Source organism: Cricetulus griseus, assembly GCF_003668045.3.
Source record: "Cricetulus griseus strain 17A/GY chromosome 1 unlocalized genomic scaffold, alternate assembly CriGri-PICRH-1.0 chr1_1, whole genome shotgun sequence".
Taxonomy (NCBI): domain Eukaryota; kingdom Metazoa; phylum Chordata; class Mammalia; order Rodentia; family Cricetidae; genus Cricetulus; species Cricetulus griseus.
Window position 1 is genome coordinate 29,386,990 of NW_023276807.1, and position 24,214 is coordinate 29,411,203.

The following is a 24,214-nucleotide window of genomic DNA, read 5'->3' on the forward strand; positions in this document are numbered from 1 at the left end:
TTTTTCCTCTCCAGTGTCCCCTGAGCTTGCCTCCTTCTGTTCCTACAGTCAGCACATTCTGGCTTTGGCATCCTTCTATAGTCATCAGCTTTAAAAACAGTCCCTGATTCTTTTTCTCTGGTAGGAGACAGGAGGCAGCTTGCTTGCTGTCTTTCCTCCTTTCTTTCCCGATTCCTTCCTTCCTCCTTCCTTTCTTTCCTCCTTCCTTCCTTCCTTCCTTCCTTCCTTCCTTCCTTCCTTCCTTCCTTCCTTTCCTTCCTATCAGGGCAGTAGAAAATGAGAGAGAGCCAACCAAATTTCTGTAACATAACTGGAAATGCTCTGCCTGTGGTTTGTGGAAACTTTGTCCTTGAACAGTTCCCTTTTCTGCATTTTGTTATCACCACCCCCACTCCCCATCCCGGGCCTTGAAATCCGGGTTACTTCTAGCCGTCTAGTATGTTGATATCACAAACTAAAAATGATGCCCCAGATAAAATGGTCAGCAATTCTGAGGGCTGCCCATCTCTCTATGGCTGTTAACCCTTTGTCATCTGGTAGCATATCTACGTCACAGTCATCCTCTCAGGGAAACTTGATTACCTTACAGTCTCTACAGTAACTGAAATTCTTATTTAAAAAAAAAATACTAGCTTTATGCAGCATTGAAAAAATTCTGCATCAAACTCCAGAGAAATTTTCCTGTTTGCCCACAAGGAAAAGCAGGTCTGTGTCTGCCTTGAGTTTGCTTATTTCACATTAGATTATTAGAACTTGATAGGGGGCAAAAGTGACTTATGTCTGTGGCAGGGGAGATGGCTCCATGGGTAAGATGCTGGTTGTACGAGTGTGATGACCTGAGTTTGGATCCCTGGCACTGATGTAAAGAACTGGATGTGGCCTTGTGTGCACCTGTAACCCTAGCATTGTTGAGACTAGGGACAGGAGGATTGCTGGCTGCCAGTCTAGTTGAAACACAAGCTCCAGTTTCAATGAGAGATCCTGTCTCAAGGGAATAAAGTGGAGATTGATAGAGCAGGACATTCTACCATTCTCCTCAGCCTCCCCACAGGCATGTGCACGCATGTACATACACACACACACACACACACACACACACACACACACACACACACACACCACCAACAACAACAATGTCAATGACACAAATCTATTGTAACCCTTAAACTACAAGGGATCTCTTGTTTGTTTCGAGGATGAGGTCATGGAAAGGAAATTGTTGAAGAACAAATAGATGTCAACATTCTGACGAGTGTTCTCACACATCCGGGTACTTCTTGTCTTCAGCCAGGCCTATCTCTGTGCTGTAAAGTACAGGTGACACATCATAGGTTTGCTGCGGGTCACCAGGATGAGCAGTGAGATCCTGGAAGACCTCACAGCGAGTCATGTAAACCAACTACTGCTTTCTGCATGGCATTTGGTTCTTTCTCCCTTTTAAGCTTTTGATCATTCAACAAGCACCTGTGATATTTCTACCAAATATGTAGTTTGGGACTGCATGCTGATATTTACCTCATTTATTGTTGGTGAAGTGAGTTCATCCTTGGATAAATGGAATTTTCATAATAACTGCAGTTTAAACACAGAGAGAAACTAAGTTTCTTATGCTACCTATAATCTTAATTAAGCATGGAGGTGATTTTCTTTCCTTTTCTTTTTTTTTTTTTAAATGAGAGGTGAATATTTGAACCCTTTAGTATATTAGCTTTTTGTTTTCGGTACCATGAAGAAAGCAGTTCCTATAAGGCAATTGTAGTTCTGTTAAGACAGAGCAATGTCCTCAGGGTCTTTGGAAGTGAATGAACTCTTTGCTTTCATGATGAAGGGAACAGGGATGCTTTATTTAGATCTCCAGTTAATATTGTGGTACCATTGTGGAAGGTTTGGGGGTTTGTCACTGCCAGAAACATCCCCCATCACCACCCTTTAACTTACTAATTCTAATTATTTATGGTCAACTTCACCCTTTTAATCACAAGTCCTTGTCAGATAGACCATGAACTGGGTCTCTGAGGATTTGGATAGTATCAATGGGTCATATCAACCCATCCCTTTTCTTCACGAAGGGAACAGAGGTTCTCTGGCCCAATGAATGGGTGCTGAGTTTACACCGTGTCCTGCATTGCAGGGAAGACACACAAGTAGATAAATGTGTAAGTAGAAAATGATGACAGATATATAGGGAAAAAAGGAACAGAGGAGGGCTTTTAAGTTGGGGATGGAAGGCAGGGACAGCATCCAGGAGGAAGTCTTGTCTGTCTGGATGACTTTGCTTTTCATCGGATGTCAGGTGGGAAGTGAGAGTTTCAAGCTGGGTGTGAAGGCATCATCCTGAGTGTGTGAGTTAGAGTGGGTGTAGAAAGAGGGAGAGAGAGAGAGCTCAGTGCTCACTGAGAAGCCCATGGTGGATTCCTGGGGGGTTCCCGTGAGCTTCTGCTCTCTGTATTGTTTGTATTTCTTTGGATGCTCATGCTGGGAGTTGGGGGCCAACTGACAGCAGTAGGCCACTTGAGGTCTCTGGTCATGTTGTAGCTTTTCAGCTTTTCCACAGAAGCATTAAAGCAGCCATGAGCGCTCTCTCCATCAGTGTCTGGATTCTACAAGGCTTCCTTGTAAGAACAGCTGGCATGCTGGATTTCCTTTGCTGGCCACTGGCTTGAAGGATGCTTTGCTTATTATTGTTCTAGTCTTCATTTGGTAGTTGAGCAAGGGAGGAAATGCAGTCTATATGTCAGTCTCTGGCCTTGAGCTGCTTATAACCATTAAGGGAAGATAAGTATATACACTTAGGAGGCTGCCAACCAACATTAGGAGACACTATGTAATTAGGCACTAATATGATGGACAGAAACAGGAAATGTGGTGGGCCGCTTGCTCATCTGCTTGGCATCTAGGTATCTGGGGAGAGTTCTAAAGGCTACATAAGGATGGTGGCACTTGACAAAATCACAAGGTACAGAAGTTAGGGTTGATTGAATACTAGCCCAACCTGCTAATTTTGTAAGTGAGTGAGCAAACCAAGATCCCGTTGACTTTGAGACAGGTTGGGTAAGAATATGTCCCATTTTCACAATCTGTGTGCAGTTCTTCTTTTGACTCTAGCCTAATCCACCCATGGGTGCATGCATATATATATATATATATATATATATATATATATATATATATATATATGTGTGTGTGTGTGTGTGTGTGTGTGTGTGTGTGTGTGTGTGTGTGTGTGTAGGTTGGGTAAGAATATGTCCTGTTTTCACAATCTGTATGCAGTTCTTTTGACACTAGCCCAATCCACCCATGGGTACATATGTATGTGTGTGTGTACACACACACACACACACACACACACACACACACACACACACACACACACGTATTCATGTGTATGTTTTATATCATTTAGGGATGAGAGAATGGAGCAAGGGCTTCAGGTTATGGATTGCGTTTTGGGTCACAAAAGGCTGAGAGCAGTGTGATTGTGTTGGCCATGTGGAATAAGGAGAAAAGCAAACAGGGAGATGGGTGGGGCACATGAAGAGGAAGAAGGAAGTACGAAAGATAGAAAAATGTACTCTGACCTAAATACAAGAAAGCAGTCAACACAGCCCCAGAGGGAAGACCCTGTAAAGTAAAGAGTACCCATTCTATTTGTTGTAAGCCTAGCCTTTCACAGCTGAGCCAGCTCTCTAGCCTGTATGCATTCTGTAGAGAGAGATCAACTGTCAGAATGAGGCAGTTTGTATGTTCGAACAGATAGATCTTGGTGATGTAACAGAAGTTAGTCAAAAAGAAATCCCAGACTTCTGGGGTGGTTGTCTTTTTCCCTTTGCATACATAAAACCAAACCCAAACAAGAGAATGGAGAAGCTGACTCAAGTGTATATGTATTACGTGCAAATGCTCAGTGAAGGGTCTAGTTAACTGTCCACAGTTAACTCTCTGTAGTTCCAAAGTGGTAGAATTGTCACAAGGATGTTTATTCTGGGTGGTAAAATGCTAATAGAGAACAATATTGAGGTAATTAAAAATGCCAGGTTGGGAGGAGATGGAGGAGTGACTCTGACAGTGGCATTGGACCGTGTCCAAAATAAATGTGGCTCAGGGTCCAAGAATATTAGAGCCAGAGGGGTCCTGCCTTAGTGTCAAAGAGCTCAAAGGCAAGAAAACCCACAGCCAAATCAAACAACTTCCTCACCCTGTCATAGATTCACCATGATCTCAGAGATAAGATGGGACATATGAAAGTATTTTCAAAAATCATCCCAGACAGTGTTATTTTTTTCTTTTTCCACTTCCTTGTGTGAGTGCTTGCATGTGTGGGTGGGTGTGCACATGGAGGCCTGAGGTTGATGTTGGGAATCATCTTCAATTATTCTTCCACCCTATTCAGTGAGCAGGGGCTCCCAATCAAACACAGAGCTCATTGATATGGGTAGTCTCTAGCCAGTTTGCTCTGGGGATCCCCTGACTTCCTATGCTGGAATTATTGTAGACCGTGGCACCCACTTGCTCTTTGCATAGACTCTAGTGTTTGGAATTGTGTTCGTTTTCATGCTTGCGTGGCAAACACTTTAACTACTGAGCCAGCTCCCTAAACTCCCCAGGCAATTTCAGGGCCAAGTTTGAGGCCTGAGACTTTGGTAGACCTCCCTGATCTGTCTTATTCATGTTTATACAAACCTGGGAATCAAGGGTCGTATTGGAGGGACCCAGCCTCTGCTTTCCTGCTCTCACCATCTAGCACCTACCAATGACTTTGAGTCCCTGTTCCAGTGTTTTGCTTTGTTTTTCTAGTATTAGCTTTCACGATCATCTTTTTATATCGTGCAGGGGCCATTTTATATTCTGTCTTTCACTTGATCGATCTCATCTCTGCCCAGAGCCCCAGGTTAGAGGAAAAAGCTACTGTGTGTGTGTGTATTTTATGCACTCTGTCTGTCTGTCTATCTGTACATCTTGAGACATGTCCTCAGGTAGCTCAAGTTAGTTTCAAACTTGCCATGTAGCCGAGGATAGCCTTGAACTCCCAATCCTCCGACTTCAGCCTCTCAAGCACTGGGTTTACAATCATGTGGCATCACAAGGGGATATTGTTTTGTTTTGGAACAAAGTCTCTTTATGTAGCCCAGACTGGCTTGGACCCTGCGATCCTCTCCACCAAGCCTCCTTGGTGTCAGAATTATGGGCAAGTGTTTTCGTACCTCATGGGAAAGCTCTAGTTCAGATAGAGACTTCTTAGTTGACTGAAAGCTCTTGGGAGAATAGATATTCTTGGGTGTCCTGTCTCTTCCTCCCTTTCTGTCTCTGGGAGGAAAAGGCAGCTAGTGGGATGCTCTACCTAGTTTTTGGCACAGTGGGATTAGCCATTGTCTAAAATCAGAAGAGACTTTAGAGGCCCCGTATTCACTGCTTTAGTAGTAAGTTTACTTTAAATGGACCCTTACCCAGATGCCTGGTTAAGCTCTGCAAAGCAGAGAAGCTTGTTGGAGACATAATTGAGGGGCTTGGAGCCTACCTCCCATTGCTCCTTGGCCAAGAGGCAGCCCTGTGATCTTTGTCCAGCTCAGGGCTTGCTTCTGCCCCATTGGTTTCTTCCACTTCACCAAACACAGTTAATCTACATTCTCCTTTATTCTGTTTGCAGGAGATAGAATTGTATGAGGTCAATGGTATAGTCTCTTAAGAACTGATAAATCAAAAAAAACAAAAAACAAAAAACTGATAAATCAACCAGGCTTTGTTGTGCCTACCTGTAATCTCAGCGCTTGGGAGTCTGAGGCAGGAGAATTGCAAGTTTGACATTAACCTGGGCTGTATATTGACAGCTTGTATCAACAAAACAAACTGTGTAAAAGAAAAATATCAAAATAACTAGCCCAGTTCAGTGGTTCATACCTGTAGTCCCAGCAACTGGGGAGTCCGAGTCAGGATTGCCACAAGTATGAGGCCAGTCTGGCTTATGAAGTAAGACCCTACCTCAAAAGAAAATATCTTCAAAATGAACTAACAACTAACAATCACCCTTTACCCCAAGAAATCAAGATGCAGCAAGTGTGGTATAGAATGTAGGGAATGTGGGGTTGTGGGTGGGTTTTGTACACTGCTAGGTGACCTCTGACAAGTGAGACACCAGGGAACTGGTACAGTACCTATCATTTCCCATCTTAGACTGAGAGCACAAGTCTGAATCCTAACCTGGTCTGGTGGACAGTCAGCCACAAGCATACTTCAGGTGGCCGTGTGGATTAGAGCCCTGAATGGCGGAGGCTGGTGTTGAGGCTCTGTTTTCTAGAGCTTTATGTATCTCTCCACAGTGCACAATTCTGAGTCTAAGTGGGAGTGGAGCCACTAAACTAATCTTGTGCCTGGGCTTCACCCTGCAGATGGTTTCCTCCACCCAGTGCATCTGCTGGGCTAGGAAGAGGGGGTCTGGGCTCCTTGTGCAAGTAGAAGGAGCAGGAAAAGGAGGGCAAAGCCAACGGTGAAAGGGAAGAAGACACAGACTTGTTGCAAATAGCAGGCTCTTTGCTTTCTCAGTCTCCAAGATGAAATTACATTTCTCAATGAGAAAATCAACCACTTCCCACCCCTGACCGCCCCCACTGCCCTTTCAGGCTCACTTGAACCCTGGCCTCACTTGAACGTGGTTGGGAAGGAATAAACTCAGGTTAACTTTCAAGATGCCACAATAGAAATGCTTGATGACTTTGCAAAAGTTCTTGCTTTGTTATTTTGTCTACCAGGGTAGATGTAACTCTAGAAGGAATCTAGAAGGAATTTGCACTGGAGCTGGTAGCTCGAGGTTGAGGCAACCGTTATTTTCTTATAAACTTCTCTATCTTACTGAGGATGGTAAGAACTGTTGAACCTCACTGTTTCCACAGCCATAAGAAAGCTGTGACTCTCTGCTACTTACTACATCTTAGGATTTGTGCTCTCCAAGCCTTTTAGTTTTTTTTTTTTTTTTTTTTTTTTTTTTTTTTTTTTTTTTTTTTTGAGCTATGGTCTCACTATGTAGCCCTGGCTGTCCTGGAACTCACTATGTAGACCAGGCTAGCCTCAAACTCAGAGATCTACCTGCCTCTGCCTCCCAAGTGCTGGGATTAAAGGTATAGGCCACCAATCACCACGACCACCAGGTCCCCCAAGTTTTTATTCAGGAAGCTGGTGTGATTCTGATTGCTGGGTGAAGCTTTTATTTTATGCATGACATGGCTGCTGAATTGTTCCTGCTGGACCCAGCTCAATGCATAGATCCCTCAGTGGGTGCCTACAGGAATATGCACCTATCAGTTGTGGCCTTCAGAGACTGGACAAACAGGGTTCGACTCCAAAAGCATCAGCTCTGTTAAAGCACATACTAGAAATGTCAAGAGTATGCCTGCTTGTTTGTAAAAACAAAACAAAAGTTTATTATCAGGCATGTCAGCTACAGTACAGGCTCCTCCCTGCTTCTGGTGTCAAGCTAATGTGGTACCAGCCAGATTCTGAATAGTGACGATGACAGTGTCGTTGCAGTTTCTGGTGCTTTGTTCTCCCCTGTTGCTGTCTGATACCTATCTTATTTCTTTCAGCTTGGATTCCTCAGCACCACCACAGCTCAGCTAGAACAAAAGACTCCGAGTCTCACGGGCACATACCGCCACATTGACCGTACCACTGGCCAGGTGCTAACCTGTGATAAGTGTCCGGCAGGAACCTATGTCTCCGAGCACTGTACCAACATGAGCCTGCGTGTTTGCAGCAGTTGCCCCACGGGCACCTTTACCAGGCATGAGAATGGCATAGAGAGATGCCATGACTGTAGTCAGCCATGCCCGTGGCCGATGATCGAGAGATTACCTTGTGCTGCCTTGACTGACCGGGAATGCACTTGCCCACCTGGAATGTATCAGTCTAATGGTACCTGCGCTCCCCACACAGTGTGCCCCGTGGGCTGGGGTGTGCGGAAGAAAGGGACGGAGAATGAGGATGTGCGGTGTAAGCAGTGTGCTCGGGGTACCTTCTCTGATGTGCCTTCCAGTGTGATGAAATGCAAAGCCCACACAGACTGTCTGGGTCAGAACCTGGTGGTGGTCAAGCCGGGGACCAAGGAGACAGACAACGTCTGTGGCACACGCCTGCCCTCCAGCACAACCCCACCTTCCCCTGGCACAGCTATCTTTTCTCACCCTGAGCACATGGAATCCCATGAAGTCCCTTCCTCCACCTATGAGCCCCAAGGTAACTTAACCTTATGAATTGCTTGCTGGAGGAAGGCTTTGAGCCCAGTAGAGTGGGCTTATAACTAAGGATGTTATCTCCACTTTGCTAAACCTAAAATCATCCCTCGGAGAAGGGAACCTTCATTTTTTGTGGCTAATTAAATTTGGCTTCTTTAGACTTAATAGAAACATTTAAACTCAGAAGGTTTCTATTAGGAGACAACAGATATTGAAAAACTAGGTTACATCAAACCACCAAATAAGAATGGAGAGAAATAAGGACAGTGTGTGACCTCATGTAAATCACTCAACCCTTTCAGCTTTCGGCTTCGAAATTGCCCAGTGAGTGATTTTAAATGTTTAAGGCTTCTTTTAGATTAAAAAATTATGCAACATGGAGTTAATCCTGGGTAGACAAAGCCAGAAGGAGAAAAGTAAGGGGGAACTTGCTATAATATCTGGAAGGAAGGAAGACTGTTGTCCAAAAATCACAAGAAGGGAAGTTAGAAACTTCAGAAAACAAACAAATTTAAATCTAAGGAAAGATAACCAGCCCTCACACCTGGAAAAGAACAATTTAATGTTTTTTCCAGCAGTCCCGACTTCATGTCCTTTGTCCAGTATCCCTGTTTGCCTAGCATTCCAGTTGACACGTAGGCAGAGGTTCAGTTTGCCTTATCTTTTCTCATGGCATTTAGTTTCCATGCCACGACAACCAATGTAAACTGTGCCTCCTAGCACACTGTTAAGTGTGCCGATGCCTGGTCTTCATTGATAACTGTAGGGGATGCTTCTTCATGTCCACCATTTTGAGATGCAGAAATGGGTGTGAGGAGCTTTGGGGGCTGACACAGGCCAGGTTCTGTCCCCAGAGACTCTCAGCTCCCATTCCTCACACTCTTCCATGATGACTAATGTGGAAATGGCTTAGAGAAGTCCACAGAGCCAGCCCCAGCCCTGTGTAATCTGTTGGCTGCAGCTGCTGGAGAGTCCAGCCTTCTTTTATTTACTGACCTGTTGTGCAGGGTTGGATTTGAGCTGGAGCTCTTTTCTGTATCCTAGTCATAAGCTCTGTCTCACCACTGAGCTATGAAATAAAACTAAAGGCGAGGGAGGAGGAGAATGAGCAAAGGATTTTAATTGGAGTGAGTTGAGCTCTCAGTGTAATTGAATCGGTGGAGGGTTGACTAGTGACAGATGCACACTTGTCCACTTAGTACTTGAAGTCTAGGAAAAGCTATTTGCAGCTCAAAAGCTGTATCCCCATGTTGTGGGTACCAGAAACTGAGTTTAACTATTTAGATCTTTATTTCTATATAAAGATGCTGTTAGGACCTTTATGAAAATGTTCAAAATAATATTTGACCTGAAGCTCCAGCAGTCACCTCTTCTTTGTCTGCCATGACCAGGGATAGGAGAGAATGTGTAGATGCCCAAATATGGAAAAGCTCTTCTCCCCTCCTTACTCTTTCTTCTAGGCATGAACTCAACAGAATCCAACTCTACTGCCTCTGTTAGACCAAAGGTACCAGGTGGCATCCAGGAAGGGACAGTTCCCGACAACACAAGTTCAACAAGTGGGAAGGAAGGCACCAACAAGACCCTCCCAAGCCCACCACAAGTTACCCACCAGCAAGGCCCCCACCACAGACACATTCTGAAACTGCTACCGACATCCATGGAGGCCACTGGGGAGAAGTCCAGCACGGCCATCAAGGCCCCCAAGCGGGGCCATCCCAGACAGAACCTGCATAAGCATTTTGACATCAATGAGCATTTACCTTGGATGATTGTGCTCTTCCTCCTGCTGGTGCTGGTGCTGATTGTGGTGTGCAGTATCCGCAAGAGTTCCCGGACTCTCAAAAAGGGGCCCCGGCAGGACCCCAGTGCCATTGTGGAAAAGGCGGGGCTCAAGAAATCCTCGACTCCAACTCAGAACCGGGAGAAGTGGATCTACTACTGCAATGGCCATGGTGAGCCTGTTCTGTTTCCTTTGTGCTTGCAGAGCCCTCAGCCGCACGCCTGTTGTCTAAAGGAGTGGGAAACCCATAGTTTCAGGAGGCCCCTTCCTTCTCCAAGTGCTTCTTGATCTAGTGCATTCTAGAAAATGTTTCTGGTTGTCTATTCCATATAGTCAACTCTTTCCATTTCCCTCTCCGGCACTATTGAAACTGGAAAATGTTACAGAATCAGAAACCCGAGAGTCACTTGGAGGGGCTTTTTGTTTAGCTATGTCATTAGACAAATGAAGGAATGTAATTCACAGAGTTTTGCCCAAACAAGAGGCTAGTTGGTGTTCAGGACCGATGGCACTAGACTGCACCTCTTAGTACTGGAGCTCTTCCTCTTTTCTGTTTTAAAAATTAAAAAAAAAAACAACAACATGTTATTAGTGTACGGTTATGCTGTGTGTACATGTACACACACACACACACACACACACACACACACACACACACACACACACGTGTAAGTCAGAGGACAACTTTTGGGAGTCAGTTATCTCCTCCTACGTCGGATTTCAGGGATCAAACTCAGGCTTGTGTAGTAAGAGCTTTTAACACACAGAGCCGTATTGCTAGCCCACACTGCCCCTTTCTATGCCACAGGGCTAGGAAAAAATAAAGGGAATCCAAAACTAAATTGCTGTAAGCTAGCTGGGCTGCAAGATTATAGATGTGAACTTTGCTTTTCAATATATATCTTTATATATCTTTACATTCCCTTGGACATGCCTCCTACCTAAATGTTTAGCATCTCACTCAATCCAGGGGGCAGAAAGGTCTTTTAGATGATCGACACCCACAACGTAAGAGGTTCCTCCTCATCTGAGGCTGTGTCCTACGTCTCTCACTTAGTAGTCTGTGTGTGTGGATAGACGCTGGAATATTTTGCTCTTTTCTTTTTCAAAGGCAAAAATAGCTTATAGTACTTATTTGTCTCTGGGCTCGGTTTGACTTGAAGGCTGCAATTTTGTTCCCCTGCTGTGGTTGCGGCTTCCTTTCCTGAGTGAAGGCCGGCTCTGGAAATCCCGTTCAGATGTTTCCTTTCCAGTTACAGATAAAGGTGTTGCTCACCTTCCTATAGCCTGGGCATGGTCTTCTCTAGTGAATGCCGAAAATGCTTACACTGTTTGGTCTAGTAAGTCTATTTCTGGGACTCTATCACAGAAGTATAAACAGGATTTTTTTTTTTAAGCAAGTTAAGTGAACGAACATAAACGCTCTCTTGTGGGGGAGAGGAAGGCAGCTTAAGACAAGATCTTGCTCTGTAGCCAGGAAAGCCTTGAACTTGCAATTCTCCCATGTCAGCCTCTCTAGTGTTGGGATCAGAGGTATGGGATGCCATGCCTGGCTAACCTCATAGCCACTTAACCTAGCTTTGTGGATCATAAACACTGTAAACGAATGAAGTACTAATTTTAGGGAAGTAGCGAAATGGGTGAAGTGTGTATGTACAATGGGACATTTCACCCAGTCAAAAGAGACATTTATATTAGGTAAAAGAAAACAGACGGAGCTACATAGTTTATAACAGTCCCAACTCTTCTGAGCCTTCAGAGGCCGAGAGGAAAGATGCCAGAGTGAATGAAGAGTGTTTTTTCCAGTGTGGTAGGAGTTTGTCCTCCTCCCCTGTATTTATCAGGTTCTCACACTTTCCTGAAATTTTGTGTGTGGGGTTGGGGGGGTGGCGGGGCTGACATTAAAACCTAACTTAGTCTGCTTCCCATAGCGCCTGGGGAGAATGGTCAGTGGGATGCTGGGATGCTGTAGCAGCCCTTGGCCTGGTGCAGACTCCCAGAGCTGTCCAACTTTTTTGACTTGGCAGCCTGAATTTGTCACCCGTGAGTATGCTGGGCCTTGTGCTCACCCAGGATGCCTGTGTTCCTTGGGCTGTGTGTGGATTGGACTCGCCTGGTTGAGAGTCTGTGTGTACCCACTAAGGCGACTCCTGGAAACCTAGTGACTGGAAAAGCTTCACCCACTCCCCATCAAAACCTTTTTAATAGCTTCCTATGCAGCATAATTCTATCAGGAGAAGCCGTGAGGAGAGGGTAAAGAAGACCCCTATTCCTGTGCCCAGCTTGCTCTTGCTCTTGTTTTGAGACAGCTCTTTTCACCTTATGAAATACCCTGTGTCCTTTTTATAAAAGAGGAGCGGAAGTGGCAAATCCAACCTTTTGCCGCTTCAGTGGGTGCCTTTCGGTCATGTCCGTCAGGTGTAGCCCTTCCCACAGTTTAGTAAGTAGCCCTTCCCAGGTTTCTGCATCAGGATATTTATGTTTGAAGCGTTTCTGCAAGGACGACCTTTCCTTTCCAAATTGCTGGTTTCAAGAGTGCAGGCAGGTAAAATCCTATTACAATGAGAGGTTCTGTTCAGCGGAGGCCACACCAGGTGCACCTGAGTTCTCTGTAAACAAAGCCTCGTTGATCTGACCGCATTGTGCTCTGATTATCCCGCATCAGAAGATCTGCTGCTCGTCCATTCACACTGAGTGGCTTGTGAGAGTGAGGACCGAAAGCCCAGGAGTTTTCTATCAGAAGTTCTGTGAGACCTCCTCTACCCCTGCCCACTGTAAGAGGGACAGGCTGGGCTCTTCTTTTAAAAAGTTGTTATTACGTGACGGTTTCGTACACAGGTACAATGCATTGTGGTTCTATGCACCCACCATCAACCCTCTGGTTATCAGTCTTCCTTTCTCTGAATGCTTTCGTCTATCTAACTAGCCTCCTACTTGCTTTCCCATCAAAGAAAATGGTACCCCCTCCCACAGCATCCATTAGTGGCCAGGTCTTCAGAAAGGGCTGCAGGAAGGGAGTGGGGCTCATGTCGCTTCTTATGTCCATGATGCAACCCTGAAGGGCTCAATCTTGAGCGGATATCTATTGTTGCTGCTCATGGTTACCATGGTTGCGTTGTGTCTCAATGACATGGACTCTTGCTTGTCTTGTCGGACCTCAGCACTCTGAAGCTAGGCCTTTGGCTCTATGTCTTCTCGCCATAAAGACCTCTTATGCCTCCCTGTGTGTCTTTGATAAATAGTTCCTACAGTTGACGTTCCCTGCATTGCAGTCCTGTTGTCATAGAGTTGGGCCCCGAACTGCACCTTCTGAGGCTGGGTGCGCTGACATTCTAGCTTCCTCCCTTTCTGAAGTCAGAAGAGCTTAATGGTTGCTAGGTTGTAAGGGACTGTGGCTTCTTGCAGTGTCTCTATCCACTTTAGCATTAGGGATTGTAAGTTAGTCCCTCTGGAATTTTTATCTATGAAACCTATTTGAAATTTTATTATTAGCTTAAGTTGTCATGATGATGTGAGTCTATTGTTTGGGCTCTAATTATCATCCTTTTGTCACTTTGTGGGAATAGATTTCTTTTTGTATTGTAACCCCAAGATAGTGGGGTCAGTGTGGGTGGGAGTTACAAAAGTTCCATCTGATTTACAATGGAAATGAAGGGGCTGGAGAGGGCTTTCAGCGGGTAAAAGTTTGCAGTGTTCTTCAGATTGGCTTCTGGCAGCCTATATAAAGCTCCCACTCCAAAGGCTCTAACATCTCTATTCTCTGTGAGCACATGCACAAACCCCATACATATAATTGAAACAAATAAACATAAGAACAATCAGTGCAAAGCCAGGTATAGAGGCTCATACTTGTAACCCCAGCTTTTGTGAGGGCTGAAGTAGGGTTATTGCTGTCAGTTCTATGCCAGCAAAGTGAGTTGTAGGTTAGCCTGGCTACACAGCTAGTCCAAACAAACCAGCAAATAAGTAAATAAATAAAGGGAGATAAATGTGGGCTACACAGAAAGTGGTATTTTTTCATTTGATCTATTTTTTTTCAACGCAAGCACAGACACACAAACCAAAAGATAAACATAGTAAAGTTTAGTCTCCTAATAACTAGCTGCACTGAGAAAGTAAGGAAAGATTTCAGAAAAAAAAAAGAAGAGGTCACCGTCTCTCTTCCTTATGTCTGCAGAGGGTACAAAGCCTTGGTCCACTCCCGTTGACAGTGGGGTGCCTGAGAATAGGAACCAACTGTGTGCTCTCATGGTTCTTTCTAACCGTTTCTTTCCCTTCTCTTATTTCCCTCCCCCATATCTTTCTTCCCCACTCCTTGCATTTGCAAAAGCTCCTGAAGTTGGAGACAAGGCAGCCTGCTTTTCTAGGGACTTTAAGGGGATGTCTGGAAATGGGGTTAGAGAATGTCCCTAAAGTACTGGCGACGAAGTGGGGGAAAGAGAGGAACAGAACACATCTGTGACTGCTGGATCGTGTTTCCTTTTGCTCTTAGGCTTTAGGCTGTGAAGACAAATGAGAAGTAGAAAAAGGATCAACAAAGGGGAACTGGATCTCCGAGTTTAAAGTGTGCTCAGTTAGTCCTGACTGCCCAGTTGTTCAGTCTCTGCTTCAGGTAGCTAATGTGCATTTGACAGCGACTCCTCCTGTGTATCAGTGTAACAAACAAGACCCATGGAGACAGCATTCCCTTGAGGGGACAGCAGCAAGCATTCTGAGGGCTCTGGGGCTCTCTTACCTGTGGACTATTCTGCGTCAGTAGCCAAGAAGGGAGAGATTTCCTTCTTTGTACTTGGTTTCCTTTAATTTGTATTTTTGGAAAGGGTTTCATGTAGCCCAGGGTGGCTGTAAACTTGCTGTGTAGCAGAGGATGCCCTTAAGCTGTTCCTGCCTCCACTTCCTGAGCCCTGGGATTGCTGGAATCACAGGCATGCACAATCTGATTCATAGTGCTGGGGGCTGAACCCAGGATTTTTTGTATGCAAGCTGATTTCACTACATCTAAAGTCATCTATATAGTAATCCACTCTATGATACTATTTCTGAATTTCTACTTCTCTCCATCGGCCACTTTTACTATCATGCTTCATCGCTTCCCATAGCCTGTAAATCCTTAGAGGAGAGACACTAGGTTTTATCGTGTATCCCCTACACTTGGCCCATGCCTCTGGGCTCAAGAAGTATATGCCTGAACTGGTCACTGTGGTAGCTACAAGTCATGAGTTATTTAAACTAAGGAAACTAACTAAAAAAGCAAAATTCAGCTTCTCAGTTGCACCAGTCACACCCCAGGTGCCCAGTAGGCACACATAACTAGAACTTGCCTGACCACACTGGGAAAGACAGGACATTTTTGTCACCTAGAATATTCTGTTAGATAGCAGTGGCCTAGAACATCCAGAAACTTACTCTCTCAGGACTGTAAAGTGATATGGTTTGAATTCAAAGCCATTGAACCATTGAGTTTGTCCCTGTTGGCTTACAATGACATTGTGTTAGAGAATTAAACACAGATTTTGTTTTCAAGATTTGTTTATTTTGAATTATCTGTGTGGGGGCGTGTGTACATTCATGCAGGCATATACACATTATCCCAGAAGAAGGCTTTGGATCCTGGAGTTGCAGGCATTTGTGAACCATCCAGTGTGGGTGCTGGGAACCAAACTCGGGTCCTCTGAGCCATCTCTCCAGCCCCTAACCAGAGGCCTCTTAAGGTGGGCTGGTTGTACCAACTGCAGATGCTTGGGCAGATTATTTTTTAGCACTACAGGAGGTTTCCATGACTACAGTAAGTAATGGTCCAGTTTGTGTTGGGACCATTCAACTCTTGTTTTGTAGGTTGAAAATAGCCCACAAACAGTGTGTAACTTCTCGGAGGTGGTTATATTCTAACATAACGAAACTATTTGAACGACCAGTTGGCATGTGGGCCATAGTTACCAGCAAGTGAACTCTACCATGGGTTTGTCATTCTTGGCGGCTTTTTCTTTCACCTTCTGCTAATTTGAGCCACTTAGATAAGCAATCCCATTCTGCTTAGAGCCCTCCTTGAGTTTAACTGTTGGATTTTACCTTGAGGGGCACTTAGTTCTTATTCTGCCAAAGGGATGCAACACAAAGCAGCATAGCTAGAATGTTTATAATGTGTAACAGCCATCCTTGTCACTGGTTCCAAAATCCCTCCATTTCTTCCTACTATCTCCTGGCTTTTAACCAGAGACTGTCGTCTTATGTGTGGGCCTGCCTCATGGGTGCACCCACCCGAACCTGCTGCAGCTTGTTGCGTAGTCAAAGCACAGCCTCGGAGGAGGGCAGGACGGACGGGCTCTGACCTTGACTTCGAGAGGGGAGTTCGTCTAAGAAAAACAGTGGACAGATACATAGAGATTTGGAAAGTGGACTCCACTCTACATACCTGAAGGGGAAATAGGAAGGACTGATTGACCAGAATCAGTATTTGTAGAGGTATTTGTGAGCTGGGAGGAAAAGAGAGTGCAGGATGTGCATACAGGAAAAAGCCATCGCGATGTAGTTCCTTAAAAAATAGGAGAGGCTGAGTGGTGGCATGGACTCATTTCTCATTTTGCAGTTGTGCATATCAGCCACAGGCTGCAGAAATGACATGTAGCCAGGACAGTTGGTGTAGATCAGCCTGACTACTGCAAACAGGCTGTGGCTGATCTTGGCCAGGCATGCATTCTCTCTGGTGATCAGCTTTTTTCAGTAAAACCAGGAGCCCTAAGCCCATCACAGGCTTCAAGGTCGAAGAGGATCAAGGTGACAACGTAGTTTTACCTTCCTGGGTATACTTCCTGTCACCCCGACATCTGACAGGAGAAATGCCAACCCTGTGGGTCCTGCAATATGTTGTAGTGTGGAAGCAGTGTGTGGCTAGTCAGAGAGAGGAAGCCAGGCTTAATCCCAGCTTTACGCTGAAGAAGGGTCCTACAGGGGGAAGGGGGAAGAAGGAATGGGAAGAGAGGGGGGAGGGGAAACTCTAGTTGGGATGGAAAGTGAGTGAATAAATTTAATTAATAATAATGATAATTTTCAAAAGGACATTCAGTCCACAGGTATTCAGGTTAATGAATACCAGGGCACATGGGAGGTTGCCGGTGAAAGGTAGATAAGATGTATTTTTTAATAATAAATCATTGTATGTTGGAATGGGGGAAAAAGGAGCCTACATTCACTGCGACACCAAGGGCTACCCTGCAGCTGACAACAGAGTGTCAGGAGGGTGGGTAGGAAATGGCTCTACTTGTGACTGGAGACATGGCTGGGCAGGACTGAGAGAATGTACCTTGACTCTGCTTTTGTAAGGTGTAGGAGATCTTTTGGTGTTGAGAGTCGATAGCTATTCCAGAACTGATGTTTGGAGCCAATCTTTTCAAGTGTGCCACCGGAAATTCTAGTACTCCAACATGCACAGTGATGGCAATGGAATGGGGAAGCCCAGCCCAAGGCTCTTGTTTATCTCTGAACATTAATGCTTAGAAGGACCTTGGTGTCATGGCGGAACCCCACCTACCACTCCCAAGAACAGTTTTGCTGGTTCTGGAGTCTTGCTCATCACTCATGCCAGCTGAGAAGAGGTCAGCAGCTCCTGTCTATCTATAAAGAACAGGACTTGGGGTGGACACATCTAAACCCCTCCATTCCTGCTCAGGATTCACAAATAAGGTTAGGCTAGCCTGTGGCCTCCTTAAGTTTTATATACTCTAACTGTGACCTAAAAGGATTTTTTTTTTTTGGAAGATAAGTTTGTATTTATGTACAGAAAACTTAGCGGTGAGTGTACATTTAACCCAGTTTAGTAGCGAGTTCTTTAGCCTTTGCCTTTTCCAGCTTGGCAATTCGAGCCACAGATTTAGGAGCCAGGACATTGCCTCCCCAGTGGCGTCGGATCTCATCATATCTGTCGTTGTAATTGGTCCTAATAGCTTCCACCAGCTTAGCCAGAGCACCCTTGTCTTCCAAGTTAACCTGTGTGAAGGCAACGGTGGTACATGTTTTCCTGTGGACCAGTCGTCCCAGCCTGGCTTTTCCCTTGATGATGCAGTAGGGGACCCCCATCTTCCGACACAGACAGGGCAGGCAGGAAGACTACCAGCTCAATGGGGTCTACATCGTGGGCTATTACCACCAGCTGAGCCTTCTTGTTCTCCCCCAAGGTGGTGACTGTGTTGACTCCTGCTCGAAGAACAGGTGGCCTCTTAGTTGGGACATCCCCTTTGCCAGCAGCCTTCTTCTCAGCACGGGCCAACAGTCTTTGCTTCTTCTCCTGCTTTGTCTCTGGCCTGTACTTGTGGGCAAGCTTGAGCAGCTGGGCACCTGTTTGCCGGTCCAGGGCTTGGGTGAACTGGTTAATGGCAGGAGGAACTTTAAGCCGCTTATAGAGGATGGCCCTTTGCCGCTGCAGCCGAATGTATCAGGGCCATTTGACGAAGCGTGTAAGGTCTTGTTTGGGCTGGATGTCCTGCCCAATGCCGAAGTTCTTAGGCCTCTTCTGAAACAAAGGGTTCACCACCTTCTTGGCCTCCTGTTTCTTCACGACGGCGGGGGCCGGGGTCACCTTCTTCCCCTTGGCCTTCTTTCCCTTGGGCATCTTGCTCGGCTGCAGAAGAGAGAGAGGGCCTAAAAGGATTCTTAAATTGCATGTTTACCACATGTTAGTGTCTGCAATTCATCGCAACTATGAGTTTAAGTTCTGTAGACTAGTCCAAAGTGGTCCCTTGGGGTAGAAATACTACCATTTGTATAAAGGTAGAAAATTCAAGTCCCAGAAATGAGTGATTTCAGTTAGAAAAAGGTAACAGCAAAGCCTGGTTTTGCCTGTGAGTTAAGTTCCTTGCCTTGAAGAAGGTGACTCTCCTGGGACGCTGGCAAAGCTCATGTTGGTCAGGGACATCTTTAGTCATGACAACCATAGATTTCTTCAGGGACGAATGAAGCAAGAGATATCGGGCTAGAGGGAGATTGTTCTCTGTCTTAGTTACACCCTGCCCCCTCTTTGCTCTGCTTCTTGCTGTACTCCCTCTCATCTGGGAATTATTGTTAACTGTATGATGAACTGTTTTCCTAAGGGGCACCTGGATAGCCAGATTGCTGCAGCTGAATTGCTTGTTTGGGTAATGCAGGCAGCAGGCACACGCAGGTGCATTGTGCTAGCCTGTTCGCATGCGAAGGGGGAAGTGTCAGATGAGAGGGGAAGTGTGGGATGGATTCGTAGCCAGCTTACACTGAAGGAATCTGAAGGTAAAGAAAACATTGGAATTAAAAAAAAATTGATTATTACACCATTTTCATGTGATGTTTCCATTTAATTATGTGTGTCTGCACATTAAGACCGAGGCATTGTCTTTGTAGACTAGGGTTTACAGGGCCTTGGTAACATGAAGAGGGTTTTTGTTCTGATTTTGGAAAACATGGAAATTGGACCGTGATAAGCTCACAGCGGGAGTGGGGGGAGAGGGACAGGAGAGAAAAGGGGGGGGAGGTAGGATGGCGAGGGAGAACTGGAGTTTAATTTTCACATTTTACATATGGTGGAGCTGAGCACAGGGAAACGATTTGCTGGAGGGGTCATGCTACACAGTCAGGGGAGAGTTAAGGCCCAGGTCCCCTAACTTCTGGGATAGTTTGCTTCATATTGTGGGCATTGCCTTTCTAGTTAAAGGACCACATGGTTTTGCCCACTGTACAAGCAATAGTGTGGTTTGATAATTACTCACAGTTCTTGAGTAAGACGACAGAGTAAGACTTTGAGGGTCCTGGAGGCAGAGTCTGGGCAGGAAAGAAGTCCACTTTGGTCTTCAGTAGTGTCCATCAAGTAGATGAGGGTGAGGGAAATAGACAGATGGGCTGTCCCAGACTAGGAGTGCCCTTCGACCTGCTGTTCCTCCACAGGTTGCCCCTATGAGCATGGCAAAGGTCTGAGGAGGGAGCTGGTGTGTCTCTTCTTTTGCTGAACACCTCAGCCGGATGATTCCAGGCTGTGGGAGACAGAGACCCAGAGCTGTGAGATGAATGAGGAGATCTGGGTCCCAGGGGACCAAGTTCAAATTGTTGAACTCTTATCCACGAAACATTCCCACCTTCATCTTGATGAGCAAAGGCAGTCCTTTTCAATTCCCCCTTTCTTTCACCCCAACACAGACAATGGAGCATCATAGGACTGCTTCTCACAGTTTTTCTTGAAAATTCTCTTGTCTAGGGCAAATCTATAAGGTTGCCTCTCTCCCTCCATCCCTCCCTCCCTTCCTCCCTTCCTTTTGCTCTTCCTCCCCCACCTTGTATGTACACATGTGTGTGTGGAGGTCTGAGGACAACCTCTAGTATCAGTCCTCATCTTCCATCTTGTTTGGACACAGGACCTCTAGTTCCTTGCTGCATACTCCCGCCCAGCTGATCTGCAAGCTTCCCGCAATTCTCCCATCTCTGCCTCCCCTGTTTCCATAGGAGCACTGGGATTACAGATGTTTCACCGCTGCATCTGGCTTCCAAGAATTCCAACTCAGGTCTTCATGCATGTACATGATTCACCCACTGAACCATCTCCCCGGCCCAGTTGAGAAAAACACTTTATTATTGATGCTGCTTTGGGAGGAGGAAGAAAAATCATAGTTCATTTGTACCAAATGCTTACTCTGTGCTGTGGAATTTATCGGCAGGTTCCCGTTGAATTCTCAGAAAAACCTTATGGTGTGAAGACTGTACTCATTTTGCCTGTCAGGAACAGAGGCGTAGGAAGATGCAGTACCCTGAGTTCATCCCCAGCTGGTAGCAGGCTGGGACTGGCACTCAGGCACATGCCCTTGGACTCCAGCTGGTAATGAGTGTGCTACACGGCTTCTACTCCTGCCTTCTATGGAGAAGGAGGGTTGGGATGTGGACAGACAGTTGGAAGTCAGACCACCACAACGGTACCATCACAACAATTTTTCCTAACTGTCTGACTTTCTATGACCCTACAGTGGGGAATGGGCAGTTGTGGGGAGTCACAGTCACAATATTTATGTTAAAAGACACATCCAAGGTGCTGAAGGGGTGGCTTAGTTGGAACAGTGCTTGCCCCTTGCAAGATTGAAGACCTGAGTTTGATTCCGAGAAACCATGCAAAGATATGAGGGAGGATGTTATGTCTTTGCAATCCCAGTACTGATGAGGAAGAGACCGAAGGTCCCTGAGGCTCACCTGGCCTGGCTACTCCAGACCCTGGCACCCAAGATTCTCCTCTGGGTACAAATGCATGTGCACACATGTGTATCTACACAGAGACTCAAACACATGTATGCACATGCACACACATACATGTAAAGACCCATTCAGGACTTGTAAAGGTGGAGTAGGAAACTCTTAGTCCCAGGAAGCAGCATGATGTAGCGACAGATGAGGCCATGAGTCAGCTTCACCGTGAACTAAACTCTGTGATATGCTCCTGAGCCTTGCTTTAGTTTTTCATCTGTGCTGTGGGTGTGGCTCCTCTCTCACGGGCTTCCTCTTGTGGGCTGAGTGAGGTCATTAGTAATATTGATAGATCTACTAGCTAGCTTGGCTCTCTGATGCCCCTCACCACCCTAGCTCCAGGACAATGCCGTGAGCTGCCTAAAGACATTCATGGAGAGCTGAGGTCAGGACAGAGACCCAATATTTTTAATCTAATTAGAAATTCTTACGGGTCAAATTTAATGAGTCATGTATAGCAAGAGAAATGACTACTGAGAAAACAATATTTACCCAAGGAACTTTGGCTATAAAATGCCATAAAGTCTTAATTGCCCATTATAAAAGGAACTAGAAAAGAAAGTCAGGGTTCTACCTGGCTCTTCTCATTCTAATTCTTCTAGAGGCTGGAGACAAAGCCCTTTGTTCTGATTTCGTGTCCTTGTAGTGAGAGGAACTCTCCCTAGGGTGATGGGAGAAGGGACCCTCTAGGCACAGCTGCAGACATGGGTTCCTGCTCTTGGAGGAGGTGTGAAGGGACAGCTGTAGCTTGGCTCCCGTGGAAAAGCAAAAGGAAGCATGTTGTGACACTTGATTTTGCTCATCTGTGTCATGAAGGTCTTGGGTTCTAATAACCATAAATTCTTAAAATCCTGCCCTTAGCTGGGCAGTAGTGGCGCACACCTTTAATCCCAGCACTCAGGAGGCAGAGGCAGACAAATCTCTGAGTTCAAGGCCAGCCTGGTCTATTAAGTGAGTTCCAGGACAGCCAAAGCTACACAGAGAATCCCCTTTCAAAAAACAAATGAACAAACAAACAAATAAATGTCCTTGATGATACAAAGATTGAAACAGGAACAGGGAATATGTTGGCTCACACCTGTAATCCTAGCTCCTAGAAGCTGAGGCAGGAGAATCACTGTGAGTTTGAAGCCAGTTTTGACTATATAGTAAGTTCCATCCCTGCTAGCCCTGGCTACAGAGTGAGATCCTGTCCCAGAAAACAAAGGGCCCCAATTTACAACCAAATTCCTTTCATACAGTTGAAACTCAAAGTTGGCTTTGTGGCCAACCCTCCTATTTGCATATGCTCCAAGCAGTATGTAAAGTTGGCTTAGGGCCACAGTGGCTGCCTAAGAAGGGGGAACTTACTTTACACAGTGTTCATTTTTAAAAGGTTTAGACACTGCTGCTGAACTGAGTTATATAGTTTCAGTCTTGAAATTTTGGAGATAACATTTGTTATTTCTTCCATTCTATCCCTTCCCCAAGCTCACTGTCTAAGCAAGAGGAAACATCACAGCACTCCATCTTACCTGGTGTGGAAAGGCAAATGGTTTTATCCCAGCTTCATTGGAAGGCTTAAAAGTTTCCTTTGGTCCGAAAGTGTGGTTCTCCTTTCGGAACTGGCCCATGGCGAGGGCTGTGAAGGAAGCACACCTTGTAGACGCTTACCTCCTAGGGGGAGCAGTAGATTTAATCCAATTGTGGAATTGATTTATGAGGCACGGAACTGTCCTTGTGTTTCACATGGAAGTATTTCTCAGAGGTTTTAGTAGTGAGGTGACAGGTGTGTCCTGGGTAGACCAGGAAAATAATGAGCCCAGAACTCATGAGCACTTTAAGGCAACATGTCATCATCTGACTTAAAAAACCTACAGTGCAGTGCTCATAGGTGAAGAGACTATCAAGTCTTAGGGATTGGAAACTGAGTTAGTGCTTCTCTGTTTCAGTTTTTCTTTCGAAGTGGGGTATGAAATGTTTGCTAATAGTGATCCAAAGGAGATTTCAGGGTGCAGACTTAACAGACTTTGTCTACTAAAATAGACTTCTTTTTAGTGTGTGTGTGTGTGTGTGTGTGTGTGTGTGTGTGTGTGTGTGTGTAGGCATGCCTCATGCATGTGTGGAGGTCATTTCTCTCCTCCTGCCACCTGGTTCTCAGGGGTCAAATTAGTTTATCAGGCTTGATGATAGACACATTTACCTAGAAGCTCTCTCCCTGGCCACTAAAATAGACTTCCTAAAGCTTATAAAAGGGTCTGTTAGCTACCTTTCTTGTTGCTGTGACTAGATAGATGTCTGGCAGAAGCGATGTGAGGGAAGAGGTTGAATTTGGCTCGTAGCAAGAAGGATACAGGGAGGGAGGCCGTGGGGGCAGGAGTGTGAGTGTGAGGTCATGATTCCATATACAGCCAGAACAGAAAAAAAGATCACGCCCATTTCCGTCTTTCTGTCTTAATTCAGCCTGGGATGATGCATTCGGCTGCAAGGTGAGTCTCTCTCCTCAGCTAAACGTCTCTGGAGACACCACAGAGACACACCCAGGGGCTTCCAAACCCTGACAAGTTTGTGGTAAAGCTTTACCACCTCATAGGGTTTCTGCTACCATTACAGTTTCATTGCTTGCTTTATTTGCTCTACCTAGTCCCAGGATGGCCTTAAACTCACTGTATAGCCCAAGGCTAGCCTTGAGGTCAAGGTTCTCCTTCCTGGGACACACAATTATACACCCCCAGCTGTCTCTAGCTACTTTTTCTAACCCAAGACACAGTGCTCTACCACTTTCAAGGAGCCAACCCTCCTTGAAAGCCACATAGCTAGAAAGTGGCAATGCCAGGTCTTAATTTGAAGACTCAGTGTCACTAAATTTCCCACCTATTATTCAACTTTAGACATTTCTAAGTTGTGGGGGTGATTATTATTGTCATTATTATTCTTGGTGCTGGGGGTTAAAGGGTCTTGCCCATGCTAGCTGAGTGAGTGTTAT

At 45.5% G+C, this 24,214-nt stretch overlaps 1 protein-coding gene and 1 pseudogene across 2 annotated transcripts in view; one reads left to right on the plus strand and one right to left on the minus strand.

Annotated features, from left to right (window-relative positions):
• The window catches only part of Tnfrsf21 (TNF receptor superfamily member 21), a 74,699-nt gene that overhangs the window by 13,723 nt on the left and 36,762 nt on the right, over positions 1-24,214 (plus strand). For both annotated transcript variants that reach the window (XM_027387469.2, XM_027387468.1), the window contains 2 exons: positions 7,575-8,223; positions 9,683-10,177. In XM_027387469.2, the coding sequence (XP_027243270.1) occupies positions 7,575-8,223; positions 9,683-10,177 (1,144 nt within the window). The remainder of the gene's footprint in view (positions 1-7,574; positions 8,224-9,682; positions 10,178-24,214) is intronic.
• LOC107979029 lies at positions 17,778-18,644 on the minus strand (annotated as a pseudogene).